The 11,568-nt window shown below is 39.9% G+C and overlaps 3 gene segments (V, D, J or C); all 3 read right to left on the reverse strand.

The window, feature by feature from the left end:
• Window positions 1-1,732: 1,732 nt before the first annotated feature.
• On the reverse strand, window positions 1,733-2,576 carry LOC114115789 (T cell receptor delta variable 1-like). The segment is given in 2 exon segments: window positions 1,733-2,225; window positions 2,444-2,576. Coding segments are annotated over 2 exon segments (369 nt in total).
• Window positions 2,577-7,141: 4,565 nt separating this feature from the next.
• LOC114108683 (T cell receptor alpha variable 22-like) lies at window positions 7,142-8,259 on the reverse strand. The segment is given in 2 exon segments: window positions 7,142-7,970; window positions 8,163-8,259. Coding segments are annotated over 2 exon segments (378 nt in total).
• Window positions 8,260-10,432: 2,173 nt separating this feature from the next.
• LOC101114178 (T cell receptor alpha variable 26-1-like) lies at window positions 10,433-11,568 on the reverse strand. The segment is given in 2 exon segments: window positions 10,433-10,988; window positions 11,428-11,568. Coding segments are annotated over 2 exon segments (453 nt in total).

Here is an 11,568-nt window from a genome sequence, read left to right on the forward strand (position 1 = left end):
TAGCAGTGAGTGGAAATGCTTGCTATGAGCAAAGAGGTTGTGGGATGGGTGATAGAAGAGGTAGTTATAAATACCAGCTATAATCATGTGGTCATTTGCAGGAATGAGAACAATAATACTTATGTGAATTTGTTTTTCATTTTGATATTAATATATTTGTGTATTACATTAACCAATTTTAACTCCCCTCTCCCATTTGCTTGCATGTAGTAACATAAGATATGCTAATATAAGTCAATTTTATATCTTATTACAGCTTAGTAGCAAAGATAAAGGATTCAATGGGAGACTGTGGCTTAGCTAGAAAAGAAAATAACTTCACTCCCAAATGGACAAATGAACTTGCTATAATCTTTTCAGGATGAGGTTAGAATCTTTTGGGTTGAATGAGGAATTACTGCATTTTATTAGTAAGAACTATGTTGTTGGAAAAGACTCTTGAGAGTCCCTTGGACTGCAAGGAGATCAAGCCAGTCAATCCTAAAGGAAATCAACCCTGAATATTCATTGGAAGGACTGATGCTGAAGCTGAAACTCCAGTAATTTGGCCACTTGATGAGAAGAGCCACTCATTGGGAAAGACCCTGGTGCTTGGAAAGACTGAACACAAAAAGAGAAGGGGGTAGCAGAGGATGCAATGATTAGATAGCATTACCAAATCAAGGGACGTGAATTTGAGCAAACTCTGGAAGATGGTGGAGGATAGAGGAGCCAGCCTGGCATGCTGCAGTCCATGGGGTCACGAAAAGTCAGACACGACTTAGTGACTGAACAGCAACAACAACATTAGCAAGAAGCATAGTTTTACTTTCTTTATTCAAAAGTTGTTCAGAGAGTACAGATGGACGCCAGGTTAACAAAGAGGGTACTGTAGGAGCCTTGTACTGTCTAAACTAACTGGAAGTATCTTTCCCAGAAAGTGCTCCCCGTATTGCTCTTGGTTAGGGTTGGCCACCAAAGAAATTTGTGTAACATTTGCAGGTGGCTGTGATGAAGCGGCCACAGGTTTCATGTTTTGGGGGTTGGTGCAGGGCTCCAGGGACTGTGGTTGCTCACTCATGTTGCTGCTGATCTGATAGCTCCACTTATTGTTGACTCACAGCTCCTTCACTTCCCACCAAACCTCCTCCTCATCTTCTCTTGGTTTTGGACCAAGTATGCAGATAGCATGGTGCCAAATGACACCCACTTCTCCTAAGGTCACCCACTACTATGAGACAGAAGGAGGTGAGACAGAGACAAATTTTAGTGTGTCTTTGTAGTTTCCATTTACCTCATGGCTCTAGTTTGTCCTTATGAGTCATAGTTTGTCCATGCTTTGGTCTATATCCAACTTTCTTCTTCAAATATTACTCTAGCTGACAAACAATGAGTTCAGTCTCAACATAAGATACCAAGATAACAGTTTCGTATACACTCTTCCACCAGATCTAGAAATTACTTGAGTTCTAATCTTTATAACTAATTTCTTATTCCACACCACTGCTGGTTCTGCTTCTTTGATTGTACCTTCAGCGACACAAGACTAAGAACAAAGGACTAAGGAAATTATTATGATGGTTCCAAATAACTATACCCAGATTTGTGATGTGAGTGTATTTTAGCGAAACTGTCACTTTTAATTATTTATGGAGCAAGTTTAGACAACTTTACACATGTTATATATGATTGATTTAAAGTCAAAAGTTCAAGAGGAGAATGTTAACAGTAGAAAATTACTCTGGACATCAAATAACAAGGAAGAAGCTTTTATTTAGAATTAAATCCTATGATCCAGACCACAGATGAAGCAACCACACGATTACCATTTCTTGCTGGGATCTGCAGGTGTGCATTTCAGCTGGAGTCCTGCAGCAGGGAGGCTCTGTCTTATTAAGCTCTGGTGTTTTTGTTCAGCTTTTCCCATTACTTCAAGCACTGTGAGCCTGTGACAGCACAGAAGTACTTTGCAGTATCTTTTAGCTGTAAGGCTGGAATGGTAAGGCTGATGGACTTATCTGCTTTCTGGAAATTTACAGAGTAGCGGCCGTCCCTTGCATTCGCATTTTCTGAATACTGACGAATGAGGTAAGTCATCTGTCCACTGGGAAGCTGCTTGTACCAAAAAATGGAGTAGGAGATCTTGTACCAACTGACTTCATACTTACAGTTCAGAGTCACTGACTGCCCCACTTGACTGGTTATGTCTGGTTGGTCTTGAGTAACTTTCTGGGCCACACCAGATCCTGTGGAAAAAAATAAAAAAACAGAGTTGAAATAGTGAACAAAATAATGTAGAAATTGCATTAATTTTGGACCCATATATTTACAAGCAAACTGAAATCCTAAGATGCTTGCTTTTCCCCAGTCCTCCTTTCCTCCCCAAGTCCCGGTGAATCACCACATGTCTGTGTGCAGCCCTTTCACCCTGAACACGCGCACCCATGTTTGAGAGCATCCCTACCAGAGAAGGTGGAGGCCAGGAACACCCAGAGCAGACTGGAGAGTGGCATGAGGTACGGATTCCCCTGAACAAATCTGTTTAATTCTGCCTCAAGCTGCGAGTTCAGTGTCTTTAAGTGCCTGAGAGCACATATGCATAGTACCTGGGTTCCTTGTGACTCTCCCCCAAGACAGGAAGTGGGGGTTGTCATGTAGATCAACACATGGTCTGTGCACAGATGGAAAAAGTCTCAGTTCAGTTCAGTTGCTCAGTCCTGTCCAACTCTTTGTGATCCCATGGACTGCAGCATGCCAGGCTTCCGTGTCCATCACCAACTCCCACTTTGGTTTATTCAATGTCATGTCCATTGAGTCAGTGATGCCATCCAACCACCTCATCCTCTGTCATCCTGTTCTCCTCCTGCCTTCAATCTTCCCCAGCATCAGGGTCTTTTCAAATGAGTCAGTTTTTCACATCAGGTGGTCAAAGTATTGAAGTTTCAGCTTTAGCATCAATCCTTTCAATGAATATTCAGGACTGATTTCCTTTAGGAGGGACTGGTTTGATCTCCTTGCAGCCCAAGGGGCTCTCAAGAGTTTTCTCCAATGCTACAGTTCAAAAGCATCAATTCTTTGGCACTCAGCTTTCTTTATGGTCCAACTCCCACATCCATACATGACTAAGGAAAACCATAGCTTTAAGTATATGACTACTGTCTGGCTCACCACAAATCTTTACTTTGTCTACCTATTTTTTCCTAATATTAAAGGTTTGAACTGAGGGAAACTGAAGATTAAACAAGTTGACATACATCGATAATTATTCAGTAAAATGATTTTTCCATCCTGTTTAAGATATAATTTTGTATAGCCTATGGAACATTCTTATAATCTACTGATTAGTCATTCATTAGCCTTTACTTACTTTTCCCCATCCAAAATCTAGTGACTGTTTTAAAACATTCACAGATCTTAGGCCTTCTGGGTGAAAAGCAAACTTATCAAAAAATAATTAGTGTATCTCTCTCTCTATTTTTTTTTTTTTACTAAGTTCCAGGGCTCTACTTAGATTTTTCAATAAATAAAATTACTTCAACATGAAATGATTTTAAAAAATCAGTCCATCTGAATTTCAGAGCCTATTCAGTGGTTTGTATTTAAATAAAATTATAACAGGAATAAAACATTCTTTTGAAATCTGATACTGCTTCTTATGTATTAGACTTTGAGGGGGATCAGGGTATTCAATCCTGTTATCTCTAAATGTAGAATTGTACTTATTAGATCATGTGTCCTAGAATTATCATGTCACATTTTCTGTCTCATTGGTCCAGAGTATTCAGTCTCACTTGTTAGTCACCGATTATTATTTCTGTTTGTAAAATAAAGTTAAGATAGACGTGCTGGAATTTCTCTGAGGTAATGCTATAATGCACTCCTACAAAACTTAATATCTACAGACTGCAAACACTTAGTACCTGTCAACCCCACAGAAGTTGGTGACTGAAGTTCTGTACACTGTTTCATGTTCATGTGGAATGTAGCTGTCAATCTTCCATTTGGTTTCATTGCTGTAATAGATGAATTAATATAAAAGATCCAGAAGCAAATAGACAAGCAGAAAAGAAAATATAGACAAGTTCTAAAACAGTGCCAGTTCAAGTCATTTAGAATCAAAATAACTCATGAATGAGTGAAGCAGAAAGGAAATGTTGTGTTTATCTGAGACATCTACTCTTCTGTCCCATTTCACTTCTGAGTGCTGACAGGTAATGAATGTCTGGGCTTGAAATTATTTGTAACTAAGCAGAGGAGATCATGAATGACCATAGCAGCCTGTTCAGCAGCACGAAATCATAAAATATAGATATATACTAATATAATCATTACATATATATTAGGAAACTGATACTGATAAAATTTTAATCAAAATACAGACCATAATATTACACATCAGTTTTTATATGTGCTCTTTGTTTTTTTTTTTAATTTAAATTTATTTATTTTAATTGGAGGCTAATTACTTTACAATATCGTATTGGTTTTACCATACATCAACGTGAATCTGCCACGGGTGTACACGTGTTCCCCATCCTGAATCCCCCTCCCACCTCCATCCCCGTACCACCCCTCTGGGTCACCCCAGTGCCCCAGCCCCAAGCATCCTGTATCTTGCATTGAACCTGGACTGGCGATTCGTTTCTTATATGATATTATACATGTTTCAATGCCATTCTCCCAAATCATACCACCCTCTCCCTCTCCCACAGAGTCCAAAAGACTGTTCTATACATCTGTGCTCTTTGGTTTTGATATGAAGCTCTGTGAAGTTTTATCCCATATAAAGGTTCTGTACCACCACTAAAATCATGACACAGAATTGTTCCATTTCTCTAGAGAAACCCTCTTACCCTCCCGATCCCTGCAATTCTTTATAACCCCAGTAACTACTGATCCCCTTTTCACCTATGTATTTTGTCCTTGTGATAATGTTGTATAGTAGAATCATACTAGATATATAATCATAATAATCCAATAAGTGTAATTATACACCATGTCGCCTCTGAGATTGACTTTTTTTTCATTCAGCATAGCATCCTGAGATCCATCTAGGCTATATTTGTTTAGTCATTAAGTCCTGTCTGACTCTTTTATGCCCCATATACTGTAGCCTGTCAGGCTTCTTTGTCCATGGAATTTCCCAGGCAAAAATACTGGACCGAGTTGCCATTTCCTTCTCCAGGGAATCTTCCCAACCTGGGGATAAAACCCAGGTCTTCTGCATTTCAGGCAGATTCTTTACCACTGATCCACCTAGGAAGGCCCATCTAGGCTACTAAATGTATCAGTAGTCTGTTTCTTTTCGCTATAAACTGTCACCAACTTATGATATTGATTTAGGTTTTTTGATTTTCCAGTGGTAAGAAAGAGATACACATTCAGTAGAAACCATACTTGGAATTTTAAAATTTGATCTTTTCCCATCCTAGCAACATGTGGCGTAATATTCCCTGGTGATTCTGGGCAGCAGCACTGAGCTGAGCTCCTGGCCAGCCCTGAGATCATGAGGGTAAACAACCGACACACTTGCATTCATTCTGTACTCACACAGCCACCCTGGTTTTCACTTTCAGTGTGTGTGTGCTAAGTCGCTGCTGTTGTGTCCGACTCTTTGTGACACTCTGGACTGTAGCCCACCGGGCTCCTCTGCCCCTGGAATTCTCTAGGCAAGAATACTGGAGTGGGCTGCCGTTTCCTCCTCCAGGGACTCTTCCCCATCCAGGGATTGAACCTGTGTCTTATATGTCTCCCTCATTGGCAGGCAGGTTCTTCACCACTAGCATCACCTGGGAAGCCCCACTTGCAGTACAGTACTCGATAAATTACATGAGATTTTCAACACTGTTGTATAAAATAGGCTTAGTGTTAGATGATTTCTCTCATCTGTAGGCTAACGTAAATGTTGAGCACCTTTAAGGGAGGCTGGGTCAGGTATATTAAATGCATTTGCCATCTATGATATTCTCAGTTGAAAATGGTTTATTGAGACACAGCTCTATTGAAAGTTGAGAAAAATCTGTAAATAAGATGTCATTGTACAGATGTATTACACTTGCATTTACCCAGTGAAAGATACCTGGCTGATTTCCAGTTTTGGGTGACCACAGATATAGTTGCCAAGAATATTCAGGTACATGTTTTTGTGTGAATGTACATTTTTCAAACATAAATACCCAGGAGTGTGCTTTGCTGAGTTGTAACATGAGTATTTAAGCTTATGCAAACTTGGACTTGGGACTGTTTTCCAGAATGACTGGACCATTCATCCACCAGCAATGTATGAGTGATCCAATTTCTCTGCATATTTGCCAGAATTTGGTATCGTCAGTATTTTTAATTTTAGCCTTAAGGATAGATGTGAAGTGGTATTTCTTTGTGGCTTAATTTGTACTTCCTTAACTACTAACAACACTGATCATCTCTCTATATGTTCATTTCCTTACCACATAGCTCTTTAGTAAAGTGTCTGAATCTTTTGTCCAGGTTTCAACTGGATTGTTTGTTTCTTCCTGCTGAGTTTAGAACAGTTCACTGTATTCTAAATAGTTTTTTGATGAAAATGTATTTTGCAAATATTTCCTGCCATTCTGTGGTTTATCTTTTTCCTTCTCTTAATAGTGTCTTTCACAGAGCAAACATTTTTAATTTTGATGAAATCTAAGTTATTCATATGGTAGGGATTGTGTTTTTGGTGTCATGTCAAAAATCTTTTTTTCTAACCCTAGATCATGAAGATATTCTCTTATATTTTTCCTAAAAGATTTAATATTACATGTTATAGTTGGATGTATAGTTCATTTTGAGACTGTACACAATTTTTTGTACAAGATGTGATATTTAGTTCAATTTTCAATTATTTCCCAAGAATATGCAATCATTCCAACCTCATTTGCTCATAAGACTATGTTGTTACCTCTATTGAACTGTCTTTGCATTTGTCAAAAAATAAGTTTTCCTGTGTGGATCTACTTCTATACATTTACTCAGGGACATAAACTTGTTGATGATATTCTTTCATTATATTTATAACATTACAGAGCTTGTAGAAGGGTTCTCTTTTTATTACTTATATTTATATTAATAATTTGTCTGTTTTCTTTTTCCTTGATAATTATACCTAGGAATATATCAATTTTATTAATCATTAAACAAAATTAAATTTGTATTTCATGGTTATCGCCGTAGTTTTATTTATATTTCACCAATTAAACATTTCATTATTACATCTTTCATTTTAGGTTGGGTTTAATTTGCTCTTCTATCATTTTTTGCTGAGTCTTCATAACAGTTTTCAACATCTTTCTTTAGTAATATAAGTACTTAAAAAGATAAATTTCCTTCTATGTATTATTTGAGCTCCATCTCATGCATATTTATATAATGTGCTCTCACAATATTTACTTTCAAAATATTTTCTACTAACCATTGTAATTGTTTCTTTAACCTAGAGTTATTTTAAAGTTAGTGCATGTAACCCAAATATTTTGGAGTTTCTAGAGACATCTCTTTGCACTTGATTTTCTATATCATTTCCATCTTGGTCAAAGAATAAATTCTGTATATTTCAGTTTTATTAAATATGTTAAGATTGTTATGCACACGCTGATGCGTGTGTGTTTGTATGTATGTGTTTCATCTACACAGCAGGGTGTGGCTGGAGCCTCAGCTGCAGGTTTGAGTACAGGCTGCAGGTGCCTGGGGAGCGCTGTGCTGCGCAGCACAGAAGTAAGTGCCCGAGTCTGTGGTCTGTGAAGAGGAAATGTTCAGTGAGCTGTGGCGCCCTGCAGGGACTGTGGTGGCCTTTAATCTTCCATCCTGCTTTGTCCCTGAAGGAATGTAAAACAGCTGTATGAGGTGGGCCCCAGAGTTCTGAAGATACCAGTTCACACTCTGTTGGGAAGTGGAAAAATTACACTGAAGCGTGTAGCTGGCTCCCTCCTGGAGACTCAGAGCTGGGGGACTCTGCTCCACATCCACCCCTCGCACACCTGTTGAGGAAAGAGAAACAGTCACTGGTGAGGGTCACTGTAACTCCTACTAAACCCTGAAAGTGCCCTCCCCATCCCCATAGATGATGAGAAGGATAAAAAGTCTGCAGGACTTGTCAGCTCCTCTCCCTCTCTCAACAATAGAGCAGCGTCTCATTCCTTCAGGTCCCCTGTGGGGCAGCCCCAACTCACAGCAAACCTGGGCAAACAAAAGCCCCAGCACAGCGCCTGCTAGCCTCTTCATGATTCTTCCTCTTATTGGGACATTTTCACTGCAAGACACTAAACTAAAGCCTGAGGGAGGGAGTATCCTAAGTCGTTCCTGCTCCCGCAGCCAATCAGCTCACCCAGCAAATCCTGCTCAGGGGACACTGACAGGACGCCCCACCCCCACCGCAACCCACTCAGAACGTGCTGGCCAGCGGGAGAGTGGGAAATAGAAAGATCATTATTATATGACTTAAGGGATACTTTCTGAGAACATTTAGGAGAAGGCAGACTCTGATTTGGAATTGGGGGGAATTTTAGGGAAAAGAAAGCAGGAATTAACTGTATAGGCCCATCTTCCTCTCACACGGCATGGATGGTAGATTCTTCCATAATGAAATGCTTTTTCCCAGAAGTGCTGAGGGTGCAGCTTTTGCTTCTCTAATGCTCTCACCTGTGGTTCTAAAGGGTGCTCATGAATCAGCACAGTATCAGAAGTTGCTCCTATTAGCTGGAACACTTTGCTGTACTAAACGGTATTTTTTAATTTATTTTTTAACATTTTTAATTCAAGGATAATTGCTTTGCAATGTTGTGTTGGCTTCTGCCATACAATGATGTGAATCAGCCAGAAGTATACGTATGTCCCCTCCCTTTGAAACTTCCCCCCACCCCTCTAGGTTGTCACAGAGCTCCGTGTTGAGCTCCCTGCATCATACAGCAACTTCCCACTAGCTACCTCTTTTGCATATTGTAATGTATGTTTCAATGCTATTCTCAATTAATCCCACCCTCTCCTTCCCCTACTGTGGCCAAAGTCTGTTCTCTATGTCTGCATCTCTATTTTTTCCTGCAAATAGGGTCCATCAACAGATGAACAGATAAAGAAGTTGTGGTACCTATATACAATGGAATAGTACTCGGCCATATAAAAACACATCTGAGACAGTTCTAGAGAGGTGGATGAAACTAGAGCCTGTTAAACAAAGTGAAGTAAGTCAGAAAGAGAAAAACAAATATCACATATTAATGCATATATATGGATTCTGTAAAAATGGTACTGATTACTTTAAAAGTTATACATATTTATTTTAGACTAGGGCTGCATAAAGAGCAATATTAGTTATCTTAACCACGAGCTGGGGATTGAAAATTGAATTGTAATAGTTTTATTTTTATTAAAACATCTATATTTTTAATTTTAAAATAAATTATTTTAAATAAAATTTCTATTGTAAATACATTTTTTAAACTGTTGATTACTAGTTTTGTATTCTGCTTGTTAATTTTAGTAAGCTATATTAGAGAAAAATAAGTATTTTTGAAACCATATGAAGATAATTTTAGTTTGTGCTCTTATCTCAGACTCTGTAAATAATATCAATTCTCTGTCAGTAGATTTAGGGATAAAAGGGATGGAAGATGAGGACCTATATATTTTCACTGCAGTGAAAGTGAAGTGATCTGCAGACACTAACATTCAGATGGACAGTTCAAGGATGCTTCAGTAGTAGCAACACGTAAGCCTAATTTCTCCAAGGCATGTGGGATCTTAGTTCTCCAGCCTGGGGTTGAATCTGTGTCCCCTTCATTGGCAGGCAGATTCTTTACCACTGAGCCACCAGGGTAAGCCCCACGTGGTACTTGCATACCTACATTGTAAGTCTCTTCAGTCATGTCCAACTCTTTGCAACTCTAGGGTCTGTAGTCTGCCAGGCTCTTGTGTCCATGGGATTCCCCAGGCAAGAACACCGGAGTGGGTTGCCGTGCCCTCCTCCAGGGAATCTTCCCAACCCTGGGATCGAACCCTTGTCTCTCTCCTGCAGCTTCTGCAGCAGGCAGGTTCTTTACTGCTGAGCCAAAGGGGAAGCCCCATGTGCTGCTTAGGGACTATCAAAAATGATGAAAATTCTTTATAGAAGCAGGGTTTCTGGACTTGCCTAGAAAGTGCAAAATTATTATTCACTTAATTTTTGTTTCTTTCAAAAAACTTCTTCATGGGAAATATGAATGTCCTAGACTAGCAACAATAACATTTCAGATTTTTCTCAGAGAAAGAGTAGTTTGTTTCTGGTAGGTGGAACAACTATAACACATCCGAGTCCAGACTTGGCCCTGGATCCAAAGGAAAGAAGCCTTTGGTACAAGGAGAATTATTTGTATGTTTCCCACTTCTTATGTTGGGACTAGCACACTAAAACCAACATTTTATTGACATGAGGAGGAGCCATAACAAGTTATTAACACCTCTTTACTACTATGCTAAAATTATGATTCTGACGTTCCTCAAAATTCTTCTCAGCTACATCAGTAAACTAGCTGCTTCTTCCTTGTCCTCTTTCTCTTCTTTTCTTTATCCACCTTCCTCCCTTCTCCTTCCCTTCATTTTCCTCATCTCTTACTGCTCTCTGACTCTCCTTCTAGATGACTCTACATTTGCTCTCGTGACTGCTCTCCCCGCTGTGTCCCCTCTTCTTCCCACCAGAGATGCTGCACAGGTGCAGCCCCGTCTGTCCCAGTGTGCCTCTCTCAGGGCGCAGTAGTACACAGCGGCGTCTCTCAGGGTGACCTGGGGCAGGACCAAGGTGCTGGACTTTCTGTCTGAAGCTATGGTCAGAGAGGCCATGCTGCTGTTCACTGTGCCTCGAAAGCCATGAATGACATACTGTGGACTCTGATTGGGATTTTGCCGATACCAATGTATATATTCATCTCCACCAATGGTAGAGTGGTTACAAGGCAGATTTACATTTTCTCCTTCAGCACAATCCACGGAGCTGGGCTGGGTTGTCTTAGTATCAATCATAGTCCCTAAAGGGTGAAGAAAATAAAATTAGCCCCTGACCACAAATCAGTGTAATTCTGTGGATCAAGCGTACAACATTCCCATAACTGTCTGGACCTACCCCCATCCCAGTGTTTTTATCTATGTCCTGCAAAATATCACTGATGTTTATATAGAGACCAAAGACACATGGCAAGAATCTGAGACTCTATAGCCTTTATCTCATGGGTCCTTTGCTCAGTAAACCCAGGGATTTCTTACAAACTGGTTACTGCTAAGTGCTCTTCTGGGATCGTGGCTACAATTTAACCTGTCATGTAGGAGTTTGTGCTCCCTAGCAAATGCATAGATCGGTTCTCAATTCCATCGTTACAATGTTAAATAGAGCTCAGGGAGAGTGGAGAGCAAATAACACTTCATGGCCCTTTGACCTCAAGTCATCCCTTGCAGACAAAGAACACTTACCCAAGGTCAGAAACACGGTCACTAGAGTCACCAGCCTCATACTTCAAGGACAAACCAGGGTCATGGGCTCAGAGCTCAGACTTGCATCTGCTCCTAGGCTTGTTTCCACAAAACAGAAAGAACTGCTGCTGGTGGAGACTT

This window comes from Ovis aries, chromosome 7 (assembly GCF_016772045.2).
Source record: "Ovis aries strain OAR_USU_Benz2616 breed Rambouillet chromosome 7, ARS-UI_Ramb_v3.0, whole genome shotgun sequence".
Taxonomy (NCBI): domain Eukaryota; kingdom Metazoa; phylum Chordata; class Mammalia; order Artiodactyla; family Bovidae; genus Ovis; species Ovis aries.